Below are 23,041 nucleotides of genomic sequence, written 5' to 3' on the forward strand. Positions count from 1 at the left end.
AAGGAAATGCCACTTGTACACAACCGATTTCCTTATCTTACTGCCCAAAAACATTTAGTAAGTGACATCCTCCGGTCAAGGACTAAATAACTAACGAGGTTAGTTGAAGAAGTACTCCCCGACATCCGCACGGTTCACATCAACGGTCCCTAATCCGCAAGATTGCCAGGGCGGTTACAGTCCAAATATCTAGACCTTGGTGGTGCTACCGTTTCACAGGCTTCAGCTGAATATATATTGGGTGGAAGTATGTACTCCCACGATTGCTAAGCTGTACCTCGACCATTTCCACACTTTCTTTCCCAGGCTTTTCAAAGTATATTTGACTCTACCACTCCACCTCACATCCTGTATCACTGATGCAGAAGAACACACTAACGGGGGTGGGACCTCCGGCTAAGATAAAAGGTTTGTCCCTTCACCCGACAATGATTCGGGGTAACTGACATGGTCAGCTGCAGCCTCGAGGGCACCGTCCAGGAAACCAAGAAATTACCCAGGTGTGACCAGAGCGTGATTCTACCAAGCCCTCTACAAGGCGCGGCTTGAAGTTCAGAGGCTCGAAGGAGGATTGTGGTCACAGAATCATGCAGGGTCGATGTGGGTTCTGCCGCAGACACTTCAAGAACTCTGCAAATTCCGACGGCTTTGTCAGCTTCAGTCCAACGCACTGGCCCGAGCTAGACGGGTGGTCGACACTGAGCGGGATAGACCTCCAAGGGAGCTGACGGGAAACCTGGAGACACCTGAATGTGACCGGTGTGGATTAAAGGCACCAGAAGTGGTCCTTGCTTCCTGTTTCCATCGCTTATGTCGGGGTTGTGGTGGAGCTGAAACACCAGGTGCTTCGGCAGATATGTTTCAAACCTGCCAGGTCTGCTCTCTCTATAGCTTTCAGCAGCCCTGGAGGACTTAGATATATTAGCTACTACTGTTCAGGCCGCTGCGTTGGCCGGAAGTGACATTGCCTTGCGGAAAGCGATGCTTACGAGCGTGAAGGCGAATAAGAGACGATGAATGAGGGACGATGAATAATGGAGATCATCAGGATACTATGGTAGCAGGTACGGAATTGTATTGCTATAGTTTAGGAGTCGGTTATGCTTTTCATTGCATATTCTTTTTGAAATCTGTCAACCATAATAAAGATCTTCCACAGTAGCCGAGAGAAGAGATGCAGAAGATGAGGGATTGTGATAGGTAAAAATACTGGGTTCCACATTCTTTAGAAACAAGACAAGTAGGCAATGGATCTGACATTGCGAGGGATTTCAATTGAGGCTGGGAAATTCATTCGAAAATCCAGTAGTCTCCCCGTTATGCTTCGCTTCCAATTAATCAGAAAGCTTTCTTATTGCCGCTGTATGATTGCCTCTTCGCTGATCAGCCTCTGTGCGTTGCAACTTGGGGAAGCGCATCAAACTCTGCAAGAGGGGGAAAGAGAACAAGGAGCGGAAAATTTGTCCTAAATGTATGTAATGTCCTCCGATGATCTCCCTGGCCAGCCGCATGTGAATCCGTCGGTGCCCTGGTGCGCCTATACCGGTGGCAATCCTACTTGACTACCAGAGGGATAGGATGCTCAATAAAGTGGATATGGCCTTTCATTGCTGGATAACTCACCATGGAGAACCGATGACGGACGATCAGCAGCATTTGGCGGTTGGACACAATCGTCAGGACCGGTCGGTTGCAAGACCGGGCGGAACCTACCATGCGAACTCACTGCGATGGCGGGTGGCCAAGAACCATTGTCCAAAGCATAAAGCTGCCGTCCCCTGGGCCGCTGCTACTGTAGCATGGGAGTTTAAGGCACTATAGGAGAGATGGAGGTTACATGTGAGTCGGACGGCGGCCCGGCTGTAGGTTGAGAGCCGTCTTGTCCGTAAGGGATACGACCCTGAAATCTCGAGCAGCTCAAAAGGCAGACTAGCCCAGTGCTAATGTTGGCTAACAACTCTCTCCTCTACGGGAACAGGACTGACGACGGCGAGCGACAGTGTTCGCCAAAATTGAATTCCCTCTTTAGGTCCGTCTACTATTGTATTGAAATCTTCTGCATTAGTTTCTTCCCACGACAACAGAACCATGGGATCCGAACTTGGGGTCACTGCCGCATCCACGCCCCAGCCAGCCTATACTGCGGTCAGTATATGGTGGGCCTGCTGGGCGGGTACCTGGACGGTTATTGTTGCGTCTGGCATGGCCTATCTCATCGCCCATCGCAGCACGCCTCCACTCCTGCTGCGAGGCCTCGGGCTGTCGCTATCCGCCGTTGTTGTGCTTCATGTCTATTGGGCTTCCGTGCAGTTCGGAACCATGATTGGCACCATCATGCCCGGAGATGCCGAGTACTGGATCATGGGCACCTATCTACCGTGTGGCTTTGCCCTGTTTCACGCGTCGAACAGTCGCTTCTACCACGTGGCAAAGCTTCAGGAGGACTATATCATTCGTAGTAGTGGCGGAATTGATTTATCCTCCACCTCGAGGGGCAAGCTCGGTGCCGTAGACCGGTTCCGTCGCCTTGCCTACACCACCAAGATCCTCGTGCTTGTTACAATGGCGTCGCTCGTTCAAGTAAAACGGCCACCGCCTACCCCTACTGTCACCGTATCAGTGTCTAATCGAATCAATAGGTGTTTCTCACGGTCTTGATGTGGCTTATCTCTCGCAAATGGCACCGCACTTGGGGGATTCCAGGCACCGAGGTCCATGGGACCGAGATGCAGCAAAAGTCGGAAATGGGCCGGGGCTGGGAGTGGTAAGAAGGCCTCCGATATACGCCCGGTGCATATGCGACAGGAGTGGCGCACTAACCGATATGCAGGTGGCCTGGCGTGTTGGGGCAGGTTTTCTGGTCGTGGATTGTGGGCCCCGTTGTTCTCTGGAAATCCCGTCACATCCACGACACCCACGGCTGGCGAGTCCAGACGATGGGCTCCATCATCGCCAAGTGAGCCAATCGGACCGATGAGGCCTGTGGCACGGCTAACCTGTCATGTAGTCTCCCTGCGACGCCGATGTGGCTCATCGCCCTCTATGTTCCCGCCATGGAGCCGGTCAGTCAGTACTGGTTACCGCCCCAGTGGTAGGTGCTCCGTGCTGGGACTAACAGGAAAATAGAAATGAAGAGGAAAAGAAGCAAGGAAACGTGGCTGACGTCTGTAGGATCTGCCTCTCTATCTGGGTGATGGAGGTTTTTGCTGTTCTCCTGCCGTGCCGAGAGGTAATGCGCCATCGCGCTATCCGACAAGGGGCCTTCGATTCGATCGCACGCTGGGAACCCAATACCAATCCCTTTGCTGATGGCACCATGGCCCGCAGGTCAGCCTCCATTCTTGTCGAGCTCACACGGTCTGGCCGGGAATCATGGAGTAGATCTCTTGGCTCCAGCTCCAGCTCTCGGGACAGCATATTCACCAAGCGTGCACTTGAATATGTCTTGGAGCGCAATCCTGCCCCGCTGCAGGATTTTTCCGCCCATCGCGACTTTTCCGGAGAGAATATAGCTTTTCTGACCCGCGTGGCAGAATGGAAGCGCTCGCTGCCCCATGCGGTCTGGGATAGCAGGATCTCAGACTATGGAGACCTTACCGACTTGATTCGGGAGCAGTTTCACCGCGCGCTGTGTATTTACACGACATTTATTGATCGCCATGCGAATTTTCCGATCAACATCTCTTCGCAGCACCGGAAGGAGCTGGAGAAGGTCTTCGATGGCCCTGCTGGGCTTCTCTTCGGGGACGGGCGCCCGGCCAATCCCGCCGTTCCCTTCGATGCGCCAGGGTATGCCCCCACACCCTTAGCGTCTCCGATCGCCTCCATGAAGGCCGAAGCTGGTTCGCTAGTGGCCGACAATGACCCGGCGCAATACTGGGGCGAGATTCCCCAGACATTCAGTGAGACAGTCTTTGACCGAGCCGAGGAGAGCATCAAGTACCTCGTCCTGACCAACACGTGGCCTAAGTTTGTTCGAAGTTGCGGCATCGCAGCTGAGGTTGATTTGCTGGCGGGGAGCTAGAGTCCCGCGTAGCTGGTTCCGGAACGAGGTCGCCAGCGTTAAAACATTGGACTGCATGGCATCTGTCTGGGATATTGATAAAATTCTATATTTTAATATGGCGGAGCAACTCATCAGATCACATATCCTGTACATAGGACCGTAGCACTGTCTTGTTACTATAGAGGAGTCGAGCAGTAGGGTCGAAGACCATCCGGTCAGAAGCCCAGCCATACGGTATGGACAATACCCCTCAGCGGGCAAATGGTTGACCGACCTTTGCCTCACGATCATGTTAATCATACAACATGGTCATGGGAATACCATCACACGGGTGGGCAAACCTGCGTGATTGACCTACATGCTCCATTTCTTACCGGTCAGGTACGAAACCATCCGGCGAAAGTTGGGACCTCTGCTGGGCGACCGAGGGTTCCTACAACCCAAGAGCTGTCATCTAAACTATGGCACCCCATTCTCGGCTCGTAGCTTATCCATATTTTTTGAGAAGAGAACAAAAGAAAATGGCTGGGTTTCTTGCTCACCACCCTCAATAATGTCAGGTGGGTAGGTCAACAAAGTGGAACAATATGTATCCGAGCAGTGTACGAGACGATCCTGTCCGCCATTCATCAGCGACCCAGAATCATCATTCTTCCATCCAAAGCATCTTTCCATATCTGTCTTCCATCCATCTGTCTCTTCCGAAACCGGCTGACAACTTTTATACCTGCCAGATGGGTGATGAGGTAAAAACCCTCCCGGTGGAGCCAATGCCGAAATCATCGACTCAGCCACGACCGACGAGTCTGCCGTTTCCCGCTCAACACCGCATTCTACGGGCACTGCAACAGCGCTTGGAGCGCTCGGCGTTCGAGTCTATCCAGAAATGGCACCCCCAACTCGGCCAGGCTAACGGATGGGATTGTGCCGAGAAGGTAGAATTGCACATGGCGTTCAGAGCGCTGGACCGAAAACGCCGTTCCCATTCCATATCTGGGTCTACGAGAATCCCAAGGAAGGCGGTTAATCGGTTGCGAACCGACGTTGTGGGCATCCGCCACGCAGCCGTGCACCGCCAGCTACAGGATCATCGTCGTCTTCTACAGCAACTGCACTCGGCCCGAGAGTTTGCAACCGTATGGCTGGGCGATCCGCAGTGTGGAAGGGAGATCGAGCAGTGTCACGTGCGGATCAACCGTCTATTCAGCGCATGGAAGGCACGCACCCATCGTCTGCAAGGCAATCTGGCTGCGCGCATGGGACGCAACAGTATGCCTGAGCACCAACGTCACCAATTCCTCCTGCGTGAGGCGATGCGAAGGCTCTGGGAAAGGATCAATCGCGATTGTGTTGGGCAAGCGGACTACATCCTACAAGTGAGCTTTCCGTCATTGTATACAAAGACGTGAGCAGCGCATGCATGACATGGGAAATGGGCATATTAGCTTGAATACAAAGAAGACAGGCGCGAGAATCCAAGCGGTGAATTAACCACGGGTTGTGTTACTCCTATGCTAACACAAGTCAGCCCCGCAAGGATGAAGATGTCTGTTTGTTGCAATTTTTGCCCTCCAATTGACTCCTGATTCCTCCAGCCACTTGACGCAGAAGGTGAGAGGGAGCTTCTTGAATCATGGATTGGCGTTTTCTTTGGATCATGGGTGATATATGTCTGGAAGTATCATTAGTGACCATCGCAGTAAGCAGTGGAGGATCTGGTACATACCCATGTTTCGTCGGGCGCACCAGGGCACGGCTGTGGAAGTCACAGAGCAGATTTTCCGTCACGCTTTTGAGGCGAGATTCCCTGGCGGTCCAATCGGTAATGCCTTGAAGTAGATGCAGCTCTGTGTGTGCGATCTCACGCCACTTTAGATCGACGTGGTGTGGGCAGGGATGCCCGTTGTCTAACAACCCAATGCATCTTTCACGATGGAGAGGATCGTAATACAAGGAAACGCGTCCAAAACTAGCCATGGCCAATTGGTAAACGTGAGTTTGAGAAGAAGATAGGGACAGACTGGCGAGACTGTAGGAAAGTGGTAATTTGTGCGAACTATCCGGGATGGCGCCGGGCCTAGATATAGGTCTGATATTGGTGAAAGAATTTTTTTCACTTCCATACCTGCAGCGCGAATTGCGCGCGAGTTGCTGTTCAAAGAGCTGCATAGTCCCCTCATGTCTATATGATGACCCGCGAAGACGGAGAACAATCATGCGAATGTGGAACGTCGTAGGAAAGCGGTGGTTGTTCCTCGGAGCAATCGTCACTATCCTAAGAACGAGCTTGTCGGTCATAGGAGCCATCGACTTCCGAGGGCCCCTAGGCTATAGCTTGGAAATTCCTGGTGGCGTGTGTAGCTTAACCGCACTCTGGTTGGTAGCAAAATCGGTTGCCCACCGAACGGTTACCGGACGAACCAGGCTTCCTCACGCACCACTATCACCATGGTGCCCCAACGCTTCCTGTACATGGTTGACTGAGCGCCATCGGAGCGAGGATAGCTCTGCTAGTACTGGCGTTTGCCGGTCGTCGGTTCGCCCATGTACAGCCGGCGCGTCTGGCCATGCGGCGGAACAGCGGGTCGACCTGTTGAGATAAGTGATAGTGAGGTTGATTCGTGTTGATTGACTTAAGGAGTTTTCTTTTACAGGGACAGGATGCCTGATATATATTTTCCAATTCCTACCATGAGGTTCAGCCACCATAATACTCAACACAGCCACCCGTGATACTCAACACGCACAGCCAGTCGGAGGGACGTACGGTCACGATCAAGACACAGCACCGAGTACCATCTGCCAAGAGGCACATGCCACCTCTCAAGAGACTGATCAGTTGTATTGTTCCAATCACGAAGGGCGAGACCTATAAGCCGCCCGCGCAGTCAGTTGGTCGAATCGCTTCGGGCTATGCCGTTCAGGGTATGCGCACCGGGAGGGCAAAGCGTAAGAGATCACACCCGTTGCGACGCTCAAAAACACCGTGACGTGGACATCCAATACACGAGATGATGGGTTGGTAAATATATTCCGAGGTCAGGATAGTTTTCTTATTCTTCTTCGGGGAACGACAACACAGCAGGATCGAGAGCATGACCAGAGATAGATGCGCCGTTCAGCCACCGAGCGACAACGCGGGCACCAATCGCCGCAGTGGCAGGACACACTGCATCAAGAAATATCTAGGTTGCTAGCCTGGAAAAGGGCCTGTCACAGAAATTTAAATGTACCGCCAATGTACTGTCGTCACATTGAATAATAGAGCCAATGGTGGTGGTTCACCGCTTCTACAATCTCTGACAGTTTAAGCGGGAAATTCACCCTAATCAATCTATCTTACTGTATGATGGCTTAAATCAACGGTGAACATACATCAGTCCTATTCAGGAGAACATGGGAATATGATATAGATCCCTTGTAGCAGAGGGTGGTCATCATCCGACCTCCTAGCAACAACCGATATTCGCGCCTGCATAAACTCGCGCGTTGCAACTAGCGAAGCACCAACGATCGCCCCCGAATCTGCAATTCGCCGAAGAGTCCATTGAAGGGGCGACGTTCTGGCGAGAGCTGAATACCAATGTTGTGCGAACGTCACGGATCAGAGTACCATATCCCAGACCCTTTGGGCATACGAGATGCTGCTCCACACCAACACGAGATGCATCGCGTACAGGCTCGGATGCCAGTGTCCCACCACCCCCAAACGCTCGGGAACCTGCGCAGCACAGCCGGCCGCCGCCAATAAATTCCACGTAGTAGTTCGGACGAGACTAACGGTCAATGATGGTGGACTTTTCTGTGTCTGCAGTGCATGAAATGATGGTACCAATGCCCAAAACCCAAGCCAGAGGCAATCCCAGTGAAAGCTGCTCCGTGCCATCGACGCGTCTGAGGTCTGAGCGAGGATTGCGCTGATCTTGCCGATGGCCAGGCTGGTCAAGCCGGAAAGGTAGACAGAGCGGAGGTAGGTTTGCTGCCGATAGGTCGCAGCGATACTAGGGACAGCCGTAGTGTAGATCAGGGCCATGGTGCCTGCCATTTGAAAGTTCCCCCAAGGTGCAGTTTTGTCCCCGTCAAAGATCCATAATGACTGACAAATCAGGTTGGACAGCTCCCAGAGCAACACTCCTATACTGTAGAACATAACCACCTGTGCCCTGGGAATGGCGCTGGGAGACTTGGGGAAATGATACAGAAAGAAGGAAACCACGAAACAGACGAAGTAGGAAATCCCAAACAGATGTATGAGACCAAGAATCAAGCCATCGCGATAAGAGATCTGGGCGTCGAAGTCCATCGTTGGTGTATCGTAAGGTACGAGGGGATGATGAGGCAAAATCTCGACGGATCTTTCGGGTTAGATATCCACTGCGCTGTCCACATGGTTCCAGAGCGAACGACCACGGATTCTTTTAAATCATCACGAACATGGGAAGCCCGTACTGTAGCTTATGAAGACTTTCTCTAGTTTGGCATGGGGAAGCACGTCACCTCCCCATCTCCGAAGTTATCGAGGGCCATGCGGGTCAATACGGTTCACCAATAGGACAGCCGTTGACCAATCTCCGCAGACCCGATCAAATCAGTCGACCGTATGCTATGAGACCAATTATCGCATGGTCGTCCGCATTGGTATTTGCCAATTCGCGAGCCAGGCCCTTTGAAAGAGGAGGACCAAAACCTGTCTTATTGTACGGCTCCGAGTGCCCAACGGCCATCAAATCTGCCTATTTTCTTGCATAATGTTTTGTGTGCTTCCAGTCTGTCCCTCAGCCTCACGTATCTCCTAATACCTCCTGCCTTATCATTACGGCTTCGGCAAGATGAGGTCCGCCTTGAGGCAAGGCGCGTGCGCCTCAGAATATGGAACCGGTGCTCAGTGACTTGAGGGTACAGTAAGGTCTATTGAATGGCCTCAGTTGCTTTCTTCGTTGGACCACTGAGCTGCACATACCGGACTACCTCTTCGAATGAAAATGGATGGCACAAATGTAATGGTTTGGAGCCACTTCCGACTCGGGGACATATATAAGGCCCGAACCCCCATCCGAACCAAATCGTCAACCATGGCATGGCTGGACCTCACGCAAGACGCCACGGGCTGGTCCCTGGTCGACACGGGGCGGATGAACGAGATCGTGCAGGACATGAGTCATCCGGCCACGCAGTATCCTTCCCTGATTTCCTTCGTCGGCAACGATAATCGCATGCTGGCTCTACGCTCGCTTTTCCCCCAGAATAACGTTCTTCGCAGAAGCTCAGCGGGAGTAATCCGACTACACCTCAGCATCACTACCGCCCACACCGAATATCCGATCTGGTTCGCAGAGAGCAGGCTCCAGGATCTACCAGTGGTCGGTGAATGCTCCAAGCCCCCAGGGAAAGATGGCGTTCATCGATATTCCATCAACAGGACTCAGTTTCCTACCACCGATGTGACGGGTTCACTTCTGACGAGACTGGTGTTCCCGTGGATGCATGTCGTCTGTTTCTTTGTGGATGGGCTGGCGGGATTGGAGAGAACCAAGAGCCTGCTGGAAGCATTACGAAGTCGGATACAGGCCGGGGCGTCTTCCGCCCCAGCTCGTATGCGCGTGATTGTGGTTCTCACAAGACCAACCGCCGTCTACAAAGCAGACCCTGTGGAGGAGCTCCAGGCCGTTCGGAGCGTCACGGACCCGGATCATGTATCATTGTCGGTGGTCGACCTTCGAGGCCGCCATCGGCTTTCAGGTCCGGCATTATTCGCTCCGTTGCAACGTCAGGTCCTTGATGAGCTCCAGCTCAGCCGGACTGAGCGACTTCAGCGGGGGTTGCTCTTCTCGGCAGCCCACCAGGCCTTCCTTTGGCACCGTTCACTTCCAGGGTTACTCCACTCCGCTGCTCGCCGGGTGGATGGTCTTCTTCTCTCTCGGGAGAGACTGCCTGTCAGTGGAGTATTCAGCGAAGGCTTGACGGAACTTCTGGTGCAGTCACGCACGCTAAAGTGTCCGATTCAAGAAATCTATTCATTCATGGCGTCCGCTCTGTTGACGGACGCCTATCCTCCTGGAATGCACCGTAAGTAGGGCTAGTCCAGGACTGCCTCACCACCATGGGCCCCGCACTGACAGAAACAGAGTTCCGACCGGACCATGTCTTTGATACGTTGTACCGAGATATCTGCGCTAGAGCTTGGAGAACCGTTGGAGATCCCGATGGCAGCGGACACAATGACGCCATCCGTAGTTATTTCGCTGAACAGTTCCGCCGTCTCAGCCCGGTGCACACCTCACGCGCTATCCGCCAGGACGAATTGATTCGCTTCGGTCGACGGTGGTCTGCTCTGACCTTACCCACGGCGTGTGTCTTCTGTCTTGGTCGATGGGCCGAGCATCAGACCCCTTGTCGACATGGCATATGTGATACCTGCGTGACGATGTTTGGCCAGCGGGCCCGCGGCGTGGAATACCACCGAGACCTTGCCCAGTGTCCCCTGTGTCAGGGCGCTCTTCAGTTGACGGTCCGTCAACTACCACCGACCAAGCGCCCAGTCGTGCTGGCCCTCGATGGCGGCGGGATTCGGGGAATGGTCACCTTAGGCCTGTTGCGAGCGCTGGAGCAACGGCTTGCCGGCGCCATCACGCTGCCGGAGATCCCAGATCTAACCGCGGGCACCAGTGTTGGTAAGTCGCACCCTCTTTTGCCGTCATGGGCGGTCTGTCTGATTTGGATGCAAAAAGCTCCAGCATGGTGACTAACTCGCCGAGAGCAGGTTCCGTTATCGGGACCGATCAGGTCTACAACAACACCTCGGCCGCAGAAGCATGTCGAAGATTTCTCGACTTGGCGCAATGCATATTCCAGCCTGCCTGCTCCCTTTCCCGAATATGGCCTTGGTTGGGCTGCGTCCTGAATCTGGTGCGAGATGCTGCCTACGACTCCGGTGCGTTAGAGCGAACGCTCCAACAGGTCTGTCAGCAGGGGCGTCGGGTGTTTGATGTGATGCCGCCATTGGCGGCAGGACGTCGTCTCGCCATCGTTGCAAGCCGTATCTCTGACGGCAGGCCGGTTGTCTTCCCCAATTACCGTGGATTGAGGCACGGATCTGTTGACTTAGCGTACCAAAGGATCGTCCCGCACGGCGAGAGCCAGAATCCGTCGTTAGTGGATGGGTGAGTTTTCCTCGAGCTTGTGTACAGAGTTATTGTTCACGAAACTGACAAAATTAGCCTCAAATGCAGTACTGCAGCTCCCTGGTAGGAGACCTTCTCAATTCCTCAATTTTGCAGCAGTTTGTCTCTTGCTGACCCGACATAGGATTTTCCCATCCCAGTACTTGTTCGAAATTGACGTTCTGCAGGATGGAGGCGTCCGTGCCAACAACCCGCACGGGATTGCTCAGGAGGAATGTCGAATTATCTGGCCATCCGCGCAGACACACGACCTACTGATATCCGTGGGCACGGGATACGTCCCACCGGCCGAGGAGGGGACCGATTCGGCCCAGCATGGTTGCAGCTTCCTACAAGACAAAGCGCCCTTCCGATTGTGGCGCGCGTACAACTCCTCCCCCTGTATGGACGGTGTAGAAGCCTTCAAGGAGGGATTAAATCATGTACCCCATCCCCTCCGGACCCGTATCTTCCGGCTGGACCACGCTCTCGCCGATCTACCACGACTGGACGATGTGACGAGGGTCGCAGAACTCGCCAAGGAGCCGTACACGGTCCCAGACCAACTCGTGCGAGCAGTGCTCGCCACGTGCTTCTTCTTTGAATTAGACGAAGGTCCGACGAGGGCACCGGGCCAATACGTTTGTCGAGGATCGGTCCTATGTGCGCGCCGCGAGCCACGGCGGATTATAGAGCGCGTGTTGGTGGATTTCCCGGGCGCAGAGCTGCAGACCGGCGGCGGGGAGCACTTGGGTCGGTCGGACGATGATGATGGATGTATGGTCTGTGGATACTACCGCAAAAAGGTTCTGTTCCACGTGGCCAGTCTGGATGAAGAAATATCGATCATGCTCAAGGGGTCGTCGGGTCAGCAGCCAATCGGCGGGTTTCCAGCCACTGTACGGCAGTTTCTCCACCTCCAGCAATCGGATGCTGTATTTGGGCGATCCGATCACCAAATTGACCAGTGGCCGCCGCACAGGATGTGTTACTGTCCGCGAGGTGTTAAACGGGTTCGTTTCGCCGAGCCAGCCCCGTCCCGGAAGAAACGGAGGGTGTAGAGCAGCGACCACAACTCGCAGTGGTTAGTCACAGTCTTAGTTTACACCATCTTTACTACTTTGCATTACCGTGTATAGGAGAATGCGATGAATGAAAGAAACAGGCTCATACTATTGTACAGTTCGATGGATGGATGGATTATATTGTTTATCTTGACCCCCTGCAAAATGAAGCGATATGCGGATTACCTACAACTATGTCTTACCCGTTGTGTCTACTTGGTATTTCAGGAATGTTGTTGATCTAGGCATGTTTCACCTGAAGTCTAGAATATCGCTGAAATAAGGTGCGAAAGACAAAGAAAAAATCATATTGATGCGATAGTGCTTTTGCCGGCAAAGATCGCATTGCTGAGCCCGTCCAGCAGGAGCTGGCCCAGTAGTGACCAACCAACTATACGTCTGTAAGTAGTTCATCATAGGTTGGAGGGCTAAGGGCGAATGATGTAGCCGACTAGCTCAGCCCTCCAACTAACTCCAACGCTGCCTCTCCAGCCTCCCAGGAATACCACAGCACTAGGTACTCATCGGAGGAACTACCATCAGAGATCACCTTCCGCTTGGCAATCACTCGAATTGGGTTTATCCGGCCTTTCGGTGTGTTCTAATCCAGTCTCAGAAACTCGTCGATCACCAGCAAATGAATAGGGGGCGTCTCAGGCGCTTGTGCCACTTATCACCTACGGGAATATAACCCTCGCTCTCTTCCTCGAGTTCATCGCCATGGTCTGACAGAGTCTCCGAGTCGGACACGATAAAGTCACGGTCTTCAGTGTTTTCAGAAAGAAGAGGACTATCGGTCGACCAGGAATCTTCGTGTTCCGATCCGCTGCATAGGGCAGGAGTCATCTTCTCCAATAGCACGCCGGCCTCCAGAGGAATGTACTGGATTCAGGATGGTACAGTGGTCACCCGCAAAGGAATGAGCTTCCGATTTGTTGGTAGTTATCTGGGAAACAATGAGACGTTTGGCGCTTGGAACGATAACCTATGATGGTGAAACTAGTGGGCGGGTAAATATCAGAAAAAGAGAGAAAAAAAAAAAAAAAAAAAAAAAAAAAAAACTAAATCCAGAGTCAAATGGGGCCCAGCAGGAGCTGGAACCTATACCCCTGGGGAGCTCGGGCATTCCCCCCACCCAATTACTTTCAGTTATCCTCCGCTTTCTGGTTCATTGGTGCATATCATGGCGGGTAATCAGCGATAGACGGCTTGTCAAAAGATCAGGTAGGTCAGCGGGCAGGAAGTACACCGAAGCACTCACGGTTTCGTTTTCGGATACGTGGCTATTGTCTGGGTATCCGTGCTAGAACGAACTGGCGCTGACTCACACAGACCCACTCGCTGCGTTAACACATGCAATAGGATTACAAATAGCTCCTATTACCGATAACCTATAGCCGCTGTGGTTCAAAGCGGGGATAATCACACGGCCTTCATATGCGGAAACACCATCAATGGCATTCAGTAGACCGGAAAGCGTGATACCTCTGGATGTCTTGTTTCTCTCTGAGTATACCTCAACCTCGGTGTTCATTACGGAGATTCAAAACGAAGGCAACGCATACAGATCCCCCTGTCATGCAAGCCTGGTCACAGCGCTTCAAAGCGGAGTGAGATACGTAAATGGTGGGCTTCAGGCGCTAGCTACATGTACGTCGCCAAGCATATGATCGGCCTGAGAACCACGGTATCAGCACAATGTGTGGCCGTCGGAACCCTGCCACCGCTCGATCCCAGCATTGTCTAACTCAGGATACAATTGCGTGGTCCTATTTACCGCTGGAAATGGAAGAAGCGGTTATCATACAAAACAATAGATGTCAGAAGGTCTTTGACTGTGATTGACTACAGCAAAAATCTTTCCCCTGACACTTCCAGAAATCGTACGTTTAGCCGTTTCATTGTGGCGTAGGGAAGGGTTGAAGGGCGTGATTGAAGTTTCTGTGACAGTCTGTGCGGCTGCATAGGCACCGTATTAGATGATGGTAGCATCCATTCAGTTCACCCTTTTTGACCAGTATGATGCCCCACTTTGGGGTGATAACGGGAATCGGCGTGACAGGTTGATAATCATTAGGAAATTTCGTAGCGTTGGGATGGGGCTGCAGGCAATAACCCTCCTCCATAATTAGCAGCTATCCCGCACAGTTCATGCTTGCTAGTAACTGGTGCTATAAGACTTCTATCCTACAGCTGGCGCCTCGCAAATCCCGGCTAGCACACGCTGACCAATGCGGCCAATCGACGGCCGCCCGACTCGGAACGGGGGGCGGCATCTATCTGGTGAATGGCCGATGGGCCTGCCACCTGAAACTTACAGCTGACAGTACCCAGTCTAATTGAGAGGTAATCGTGGTTCCCTGATGCTTTTTGAAGCATTTAGTACACCTGCTGTAATGGAGATCGGACGCTAGATGCGATCGGCTATGTGCTCCAGAGCATTCCCGTGGGTTACGGTTGGATACACTCCAATCATTAGTTTTGACCAGCTATGTACTTCCTCTAAGACGAGGATCTACAGATGAAGCAACGGGGGTGATAGGTTTCATTTCCCTTAGCATGATTCCTCGCGCTGGGATGGTGATTCCTCGCGCTGGGATGGTGCAGGCATCAGCCCCTCGTCGTCATTCCGTCCCGTCCTCTTTTGTCCCGTGCAGGCCCATTCCGTGGGTAATAGTAGGAAAGGTAGTCAAGAAATGCTATTGTACATTATGTGCCCCTTCGTTTTAGCCAACACCATCCTGTGGCTTTTGGGGCCCTCCGATTGGACATTTACAGAGGATTTCAGACAGAGTACGCGTGATGTTCGTGCGGGAAGGCATTAATTTTGCGAGTTATATAAGCCGAATTCTCCCAAACTCGGCGGAACGGAGCACTACGGAACAGAGCGTCCAGTTTTGGAACCGATGATTGGTGGAACAAGCCATAGGATGTTAGCACGATCCACCACCACGTCTCGATCATGCGGGGGAAGTAAACTACTTAATAGAACCGCCTAGCCCGCCTGTTCTGTTCTGTTCTGTTCTGTTCTGTTCTGTTCCGTTCCGTTCCGTTTCCCTTCCGTGCTACGCCATTCCCCTCTCCGAACCCACCATTGCCAGTTCATGATCGCCAACATGGACTCTGCTCAGCAAGCCTCAAATTTTTTAAAGAAACTTGGACAACTTCTTCTCATTTTCGGTTCTGATGACCCTGAACCTCTGAATTGCCTTCAATCTCGACGACTTACAAAATGGAAAGCGTTGTTGAATGGCTCGACTCTTGCGAGGTCAAGGACCCAGAAGCATGTACAGGGACATGCGCAGCAGTTCGCTTCCAAGGTCCAGACCATTGCCGGTCGCGAGACACTTTATCTTTGCATGATCGAATACTCTGTTTCAAGCCTTCCAAAAATTTCATATAGTGGTTTCTATCCAGCATTGAAAAAATGGTCTCGAAGCGTGCAATTTCCAGAACTGCTAACAAAGAAGACTTCTGAGTTTTGGAATGCAGTAGATCAGATGCGGGAAGGCAAAGGGACATCAGAAGAACAAGTGTTCTCAAGGAATGATTCCACAGAACGGCCCGTGCCTGGTGACAATGATATTCTTCTAGCAGCCAGTATGACAACTTCTCTTTAGACATTGCAGATAAACTGACATTATAAGACCAATATCAGGATATCAGGAGTGATGACGAGTCTACCGAAAGTCCTATGCAAATGATGTCCCATTTCAGAACCCTAGATGCAACTCGGTTACGAGGGACTGCAGAAGATGACAGCATGCAACGCTCGACAAGAATGCACGACAGAAACGAATCCCATCCCGAAAAAGAAAGGCCACTCGAGGTGGCTTTTGCGGTACCTCCGACGCTCTTGGATGTCTTCTATCAGCTCCATAAAAGTTCAAAAAGCTCTCCGCACTCAGCAATCATCACGGTTCCCACTCAAGACCGTGTCGCATCACTTGTTTTGTCCATTCCTCGAACCGAGGCGGTGTTAAAGGGCGATGAGTACAAGTTGCCAGTAATTTTCAACTCTCGTGATTTGTCAGAGTGAGCATTTTCACTTGAACCAGCATTGCCTCGAAAGCGCAATCTTTAGGGACCTTGCCAATGAATATGCCATCCGTATCAAACACATCCCATAGCTTTGTGGTGGTCCCAGCCTTGTAGACTCTGATACATCCCAAAAGTTTGCTTGACTGTTGAGGGCGAAACACAATTAAACGATCGGCAGGGAAGCTTTGCACCACTTTAATAATATAAGATGTCCAGTGACTATCGATTTCAACTCGGGGTTCTTGGAATCGCGCGTCTAGCTAAATATGATATGTGAGCGTTGTATATCTCCGAATAACTTTCTAAGTAGCAGACCTCTTTAGCCTTTTCCACAATGTCCTCGTTTCGTTCCACATCCACGGATATTTTCGAGTAGAACTGGCCCGCATCCATTGCGGCTTTCCTGAGCACGATATATTTCGAAAAGTTTTGCCAGAATATTGTCAAGTTATGCACTTGAAAGACATAGACTGAGCGCTCAGTCTGTTATCTGCTAATTCCAGACTTTTGCGTAAGGCAGGACTTGTGTGCCCAAACTTACGATCACGCCTCCAAGATAGTTGGCAGTAAGATCTGCGTCATGTGGCGGGAAACTCCCTCCAAACCACGTGATAACAGCGAGCTGACCTGACCGAGAAGTCGTTCTGAAAGGCCGGCGGTATCCGGGCTTCGAAGGCTTTGCTCTTTTGCTCAGGCAATGGTATTGGTGCTTACCTCTTTGTCTTTGGGGGACTTGGAACCATCCTGCACTCTGAAAAAACGCTTCGAACCGAGTGAAGCAGAAAGAAACCGGAATGGACCGAAACGGAACAAAGCGGGACGGAACAGAACAGAATGGACCGAAACGGAACAAAGCGAAACGGAACGAAGCGAAATGGAACAAAGCGGGACGGAACGGAACAGAACGGAACAGAACGGAACAGAACGGAACAGAACGGAACAGAACGGAACAGAACGGAACAGAACGGAACAGAACGGAACAGAACGGAACAGAACGGAACAGAACGGAACAGAACGGAACAGAACGGAACTTAGCGGAACGCCACCGACAACAACGTAGCAGAACGAATCGGAAGTTCCTTATAGCAATATGCATCATGGCTTTGATTGGCTTTTATAGCGTGCTAAGCAAAACATTTGAAATATTTGGCAGTGATACCAACCTTTACTGTCACATAACTAGCCATTCTTAGATATCAAAGGGGATCAATTGCGTGAAGATGAGGCTGCACACTTACCATGCTCAAACCCTCCATCGCGCTTTCGCGACACTGTGCTATTCGAATCACATCAAGTAGCCCAGGCATTGACCTAGTATCCTGTAATACACTAAATGATCCGTAATGCTGCAAAGAAGAAACGGGAGGGAAGCTTCCCAAGGTGTTATAAAGAGACTCTGGGTCATACCATCTGCATGAGCAAAACACTAATTTCAGACCCGATATTGTTGCAGAAACACTGCTTGATAAGTCGCTTTCCTATATTATTCACCTTGAACAGCGATGAGTTGTCTTGCCAGCAGTATACTGCTTTGGGATGGCATGAGAGAATGGCTGGTAAAAGATAAGACCAGACTTCCAAACCATACGGTCAGGCACTTACGTATATTGCATACTTTTTATCTAACAAAGGATTAGACTATAGCCTTTATTGGCGTGGAGAGAGGCCCTGACGACCTCGTGGTTACTTGCCTTCGTGACAGGTTTAGGGACCGTCTTCTCTGGAGCAACTTCAAGGCAATTGGGCAACCGGCATTAGTTGCAGTTGCTCGTGCTGGTTGGCACATCCAGAGCTTGGATAATATCGCGAACTCAATCAGGGAAGGGAGGTTCGACGAACTAGAGCTAGAAAGAGCCCGTGAAAACGCAAAGGAAAAGCTTGCATGGATTAACCGATTATCGTCTGGACCACCGAGCCGGCTTGATTAGACCATTCATGTATTAGAGAAGCCAATAGGCGCGATTTCCAGAACCGTAAATGCATGTATTGACGTACAACGATATTCTGGTAGTGTATGAGCAGTCGTGCACAGCAACAGGGCAATGCGTCTCACACCCGGCATGTCGTACTTTAGCCTTAGCTATGAAATTTCTAAACGAAGGAAGAATGGCCAGTCGTTTGAGCCAATTCCCTTGTCCAAGGCGAGGACTGTTCCTATATAACCCCACGAGTCCCTCATTCTGAGTGCGTAGATCCTGAAGTTTGCAATCACTCCTCCAGGCACAACATGGCTAGCTTGCAAGGGTTGGACACACTCAAAAAGATCCTTGCGAATAGCTCCATAAATGTTATTTGCCCACCATGCCTTAAGGGCTTCTCCCGTGCCGACAGCTTATACGCTCATTTCCGCGAAGTGGGAAAGGGGGATCAAATGCATGCAAGTCTTGCTATGAAACAAACCAACTTCGTAACTTTTCATGCATACTATGAAATGGCTATCGGGGCTCCGATTCCTTCTTCTGAATTGCGCCATGGTCACAAATGTTTTGAGACCTGGTTCATAATAGAGCATTATAGAAGAGATGCGGAAAACGGTTGGTGGTCTCTCTTCCGTATCAGATTGACCCGCTAATCCACCTATTTCAGGAGAGGAGCATCCCGACACTTTGCTGAGTGAATTATTTGACTTTAATGCGCTCGATGACTATGAACCCACCAGTGTCTAGTTTCGCTAGAGCTTTCAGAGCGAGCTACGACACCGGAAGCAAAATGTCAGCAGGAAGGATAATCGCAGGCGAACTCACCATATTCCATGGTCTAAGCATGAGGCTACTTTGTGACATTAGGGTAATATGTTGATGTTGAAGGGCTATGTGAAAAAGTGAATGTATGTTTGTGTACTCCGCGATGGTAGTCGACAGTGAAATGAAGGGTCCAAGTGGCGGATCTCAATACATGTCATAGTATATGATACGCTGAGCAATTCACTAGCTTCCAGTTTCTTTATGTAAGTCCTTGCGTGTACAGCTTCCGCATTAGGCAACACACAATCGAAAGGAGCGTTCATATGTAATAATTTCAGCCTTGCAGTGATGAAAAAGCGAGAGATGTCCTGATGGTCGGTTTGAGCTGAGCTCATTGTACTGTCTCACTGGCAGCCCGAATTCAGACTCGGACTTTCTCAACTTCATCCCGACCGGTCATGAAGGTTGACTCGCTCACAAGCGGTGGGACAGTTCCCGCATAGCGATCTGTCCACTGGCAGCTTCGTAGCTAGCGACGCTTATAATGTACAATATTTTTGCCTTCATGGTACGCTTGAGTTAGAGGCCTAGCTTCACTCAAGGCTTTATCAGAGGCCTCGAGTGTATACTTGACCTCCGCAACGTCAATCTCCCTGCTGTCGACAGCGCCGATTTGTCCAAGGACGTATTAAAGTGTCCAGGGCTGCCGCGTGTGGGTCAGCCACTCGGTATCATTTTACGGTACACCACGTATTGTTGTCGGGTCTCAACAACACTCCAGCCCCGCATCAGTAGACATTTAACCGCATCCCACAAACTCTCCTCTCCTGCTTCGACATGCCCAGGAAAATGTCTAGACTCGAAAGGAGCTTCAATACCCAAAGTATGGTTCTCCAGAAGTCAAGAATAAAATATTTATGTCCAAAGTGCCTCCAAGGTTTCTCCCGCTCCGACGTTTTATACCAGCATTTCCGACAGAAGGCAGATGCGATCCATAAAGGGCTTGATTCGAATAAAAGCAATTTCGCACTGTTCCTTTCAAGCTATCAGGGATGTATGGGAGCTCTGATTCCAGCTGCAAAGCTACCGAAAGCGCCAGATTGTTTTGATGTTTTTTTTGTTATTGAACACTATGGCGAAGAAACAGAAAGCCCAAACATATCAGATTATGGTATGCAGTCTATATATATGTCCCAGTCCATGGACAATTCCCTTTACTAAAACAAGCATGCTTCAAGCCCAGTCCTATACGTCTACACCTTCTATGCATTCCCACAGCTGCAACTTTTCTGTTCCGCTTTACCATGATCGCCAGCCGCGTGGCTATGATCATGATTTACATGGAGGTACTGCATTGAGTACTATGCCTGGTGAGGATCTGACTACTGTTTAGAGCGACTGCCAGTTTGCTAAATATTACCGACAAAGTGCCTGAGCAGCATGTACGACACCTGCAAATACTTCACGATGTAGAAGTGGAGGCTAAGATCTGTGCACTTCTACCTCAAATGGATAATTGGTTAGATGGGACTTTGCCTCTTTCGGATCAGCCCCATCATGATCTTGGCGTTATTGTTCCGTCTGTGGATGTTGATAGGCCATTGATCCCAGTCCGAGACCTGCTATACAAAGGGGTAAGTTTCTAAATATGCTTGGTAAGTGTTCGTCGCTCATCATTAATAGTTCGGAACATTCGCCCTCATACGCACATCCAAGGATGTTTTCTCGCCTCAAAACATCCCCGAGGCTGTCTATACGGTGCTCAGAGTAGACGGGCCAGGCCTAATCGGCAACCAGAAAGTGGCCATAGGCGAGTCAATCTGGGTTAGCCATCAGACAACCTTATCCGCTGGTCTGATCCTTCTGATCGGCGTTTTCCCAACGGTAGTAGTTGGACAGAAGGTCTAGCACACAGATTGTCGCGGTGTACTTAATGTGGATGAATTTACACATGGATTGTTGTCATTGCGGGTGCGGGCTGGCCTGGTTGAAGGGCTTCGTTTTGATTAACCATAGCAGAACGACAATCTGAGCACAGTTATCTTCAGACCAATGCACGGTCGCAGACAGAATAGTCTTGGCACGGACGTACATAGGATGGAGATATGCCCGTGAAAAGCGTTACTACTTTGCTACCTACCTTTCTATATGTACAAAGGATGATATTGTCCAGATGCAGCCTCAGTTCGATACTCCCTTTCACAAAATGGGTGTAGCTAGTCACTCTTACCACATAATCTGGTCCAACTTCTGGCAACATACCCTTCAAGAAAACGTAACAGGTTCAACATCTCGATCATGAAGACTTTGCATGACACATAATGCTCCGAACGATCGCTATACTGCTCCCAGATAACCTGGCATACTTCCTCAAACTCACCCAGTTCGGTGATGAATTGAAGGAGCTCTTGGGAGAAATCGCCTCTTGCATCAATATGCCAGGTGAGGAGAGACAGCTTTAGTAAGGCGTCTGGAGTGAGATCGCTGGAGATCTCTTCCACATGTCGACAGACCGTTTCATTTTGATCCAAGCGGGATATGTTTACGTAATTCGAGCCGTATATCAATCCCAGAAAATAAATATGTACCGCCTTGACGGTTGATTGAGCCGGGAATGCCAGGATCTCTTCCGGAAGTAGAGTGTTGGGAGCCTTATCCATTGGCATCAGTGAAGTTATGTAACTAAGAGTAATCACTTACCATGATTATTTCCCAGTGAAATTTCGATAAAAGAGCCGAAACATGGGCGAATGATCTCGAGGAGTCATGGAGGGAGGCCATGACGGCCGGAAAATGCAGAATGTTGGACTTTAAATCGAGAGTCATCTAACGATCTTCCTTTTCCTACCGGGGAAATGCAAGGGGCATGTCGTCAATGTTGGTTTCTATTCCCATACTCCTGATAGGCCTTTGCGTCGGACATATCAGCGCTTTTCCTGGGGTAGTCACCATATCTTGGTGTATTGAAACCGTACGTATTGTAATATAAGGCGAACATTTCCCTTTTGGTAATGATCGTCGGTGGAGATTCGAGATTGCCCAGTGGATGTGCTTTCCCCTGACTTATCGTGCGGTAGTCTAAAGCGTATGGAGCCGCTGGATGCCAATGAATTGAGCGAAATTGCCTGGCATACAACGACTACCCATGTGTTCCATTTTTTGTCTTTCTAGACCGCAGGCTACATTTCATGGTGCATAACAATCGACCAACGGAGTTACTGCAGTATTCGGTCCTAGAATTAGTGTTGCCAGTAAACAACAAAGATAGGCATTCTGATGTCTGGAGCAGGGACACGTGCTATACTGCTAATTCTTAGGAGCGCTCTTATAAAGATGCCAGGGGTAACCAGAGGCTGATTTAACATCCTCATACACCTTGCTCCTTGGCTATCTACTGAACTCATAACGTCCTCCGAATAACCTTACGACCACGTCTACTATGTACGAACTAGCTGTTGTGCTGTGTCTGATCTGTATATTCTATATACTCGCAGTGTGCGGGGTTTTCGGTAAACGTCTATTTGATATCTTTAATGAACTATGGCAGATGCGCGGGTCAGCACCATCCTAGCCATTGCTCAGCGATTTTCTATAGACTAACACAATCCAGAGAAATTGCCGGGCAGCTTCCGGTTTGATCTTTCTGACACATCGGTCCGTTGAAGAAGCACGACCTTAGATACACTCGAGCCGCGTCTTATAGGCAGAGGCTGACGGGGCAGGATGCTTATTCGTCTCAAAACTGAGTATCGGTCCAGCATATGCGAAGAGTACGAGACAGACCAATGCGCTGAGCAGATAGATTGAAGCGTCTGACTGAGAATAGGAAAAGTGAAGGCGCACTAGAAAGTCGTGGCCCGGTAGAAGTCTCTCTAGTATAGCTTCAGGTAGCAGGATACTGGACACCGCATGGGTAGGATTCATTGTGGGAGAATATGTTGGTATTACTGGTCAAACTTCTGAGTACGGAGCAGAAGAACTGGGACGAATGGATAAGATACTTCGCTTTCACGACACTAGAGAGTATTCTGGGCACTGTAGGCAACACTGCCGGTAGTAGATTATATACTGCTTTCACATGGTTTA

General features: G+C 50.6%; 9 protein-coding genes across 9 annotated transcripts; 6 read left to right on the forward strand and 3 right to left on the reverse strand.

The window, feature by feature from the left end:
• Positions 1-2,088: 2,088 nt before the first annotated feature.
• Positions 2,089-4,024, forward strand: AKAW2_50449S (uncharacterized protein; the record flags this gene model as incomplete). Its single annotated transcript, XM_041690269.1, has 5 exons — positions 2,089-2,580; positions 2,640-2,764; positions 2,831-2,956; positions 3,008-3,091; positions 3,172-4,024. 5 exons carry the CDS (start codon positions 2,089-2,091, stop codon positions 4,022-4,024), a joined length of 1,680 nt encoding a protein of 559 aa, XP_041543870.1.
• A 569-nt stretch (positions 4,025-4,593) lies between these two features.
• On the forward strand, positions 4,594-5,415 carry AKAW2_50450S (uncharacterized protein; the record flags this gene model as incomplete). Its single annotated transcript, XM_041690270.1, has 2 exons — positions 4,594-4,608; positions 4,741-5,415. 2 exons carry the CDS (start codon positions 4,594-4,596, stop codon positions 5,413-5,415), a joined length of 690 nt encoding a protein of 229 aa, XP_041543871.1.
• Positions 5,416-7,610: 2,195 nt separating this feature from the next.
• On the reverse strand, positions 7,611-8,309 carry AKAW2_50451A (uncharacterized protein; the record flags this gene model as incomplete). Its single annotated transcript, XM_041690271.1, has 1 exon — positions 7,611-8,309. One exon carries the CDS (start codon positions 8,307-8,309, stop codon positions 7,611-7,613), a length of 699 nt encoding a protein of 232 aa, XP_041543872.1.
• Positions 8,310-8,982: 673 nt separating this feature from the next.
• Positions 8,983-12,227, forward strand: AKAW2_50452S (patatin-like phospholipase family protein; the record flags this gene model as incomplete). The annotated part of the gene is made up of 5 exons (XM_041690272.1): positions 8,983-10,072; positions 10,132-10,677; positions 10,767-11,166; positions 11,224-11,250; positions 11,312-12,227. 5 exons carry the CDS (start codon positions 8,983-8,985, stop codon positions 12,225-12,227), a joined length of 2,979 nt encoding a protein of 992 aa, XP_041543873.1.
• Positions 12,228-12,681: 454 nt separating this feature from the next.
• AKAW2_50453A (uncharacterized protein) lies at positions 12,682-13,076 on the reverse strand (the record flags this gene model as incomplete). Its single annotated transcript, XM_041690273.1, has 2 exons — positions 12,682-12,831; positions 12,912-13,076. 2 exons carry the CDS (start codon positions 13,074-13,076, stop codon positions 12,682-12,684), a joined length of 315 nt encoding a protein of 104 aa, XP_041543874.1.
• Positions 13,077-15,334: 2,258 nt separating this feature from the next.
• Positions 15,335-16,269, forward strand: AKAW2_50454S (uncharacterized protein; the record flags this gene model as incomplete). The annotated part of the gene is made up of 2 exons (XM_041690274.1): positions 15,335-15,830; positions 15,878-16,269. 2 exons carry the CDS (start codon positions 15,335-15,337, stop codon positions 16,267-16,269), a joined length of 888 nt encoding a protein of 295 aa, XP_041543875.1.
• A 1,504-nt stretch (positions 16,270-17,773) lies between these two features.
• On the forward strand, positions 17,774-18,199 carry AKAW2_50455S (uncharacterized protein; the record flags this gene model as incomplete). The annotated part of the gene is made up of 2 exons (XM_041690275.1): positions 17,774-17,860; positions 17,909-18,199. 2 exons carry the CDS (start codon positions 17,774-17,776, stop codon positions 18,197-18,199), a joined length of 378 nt encoding a protein of 125 aa, XP_041543876.1.
• A 1,593-nt stretch (positions 18,200-19,792) lies between these two features.
• AKAW2_50456S (uncharacterized protein) lies at positions 19,793-20,863 on the forward strand (the record flags this gene model as incomplete). The annotated part of the gene is made up of 4 exons (XM_041690276.1): positions 19,793-20,126; positions 20,194-20,325; positions 20,384-20,589; positions 20,639-20,863. The coding sequence occupies 4 exons, from the start codon at positions 19,793-19,795 to the stop codon at positions 20,861-20,863; spliced, it is 897 nt and encodes a 298-aa protein (XP_041543877.1).
• A 308-nt stretch (positions 20,864-21,171) lies between these two features.
• On the reverse strand, positions 21,172-21,736 carry AKAW2_50457A (uncharacterized protein; the record flags this gene model as incomplete). Its single annotated transcript, XM_041690277.1, has 2 exons — positions 21,172-21,606; positions 21,656-21,736. The coding sequence occupies 2 exons, from the start codon at positions 21,734-21,736 to the stop codon at positions 21,172-21,174; spliced, it is 516 nt and encodes a 171-aa protein (XP_041543878.1).
• Positions 21,737-23,041: the final 1,305 nt, after the last annotated feature.

This window comes from Aspergillus luchuensis, chromosome 5 (genome assembly GCF_016861625.1).
Source record: "Aspergillus luchuensis IFO 4308 DNA, chromosome 5, nearly complete sequence".
Taxonomy (NCBI): domain Eukaryota; kingdom Fungi; phylum Ascomycota; class Eurotiomycetes; order Eurotiales; family Aspergillaceae; genus Aspergillus; species Aspergillus luchuensis.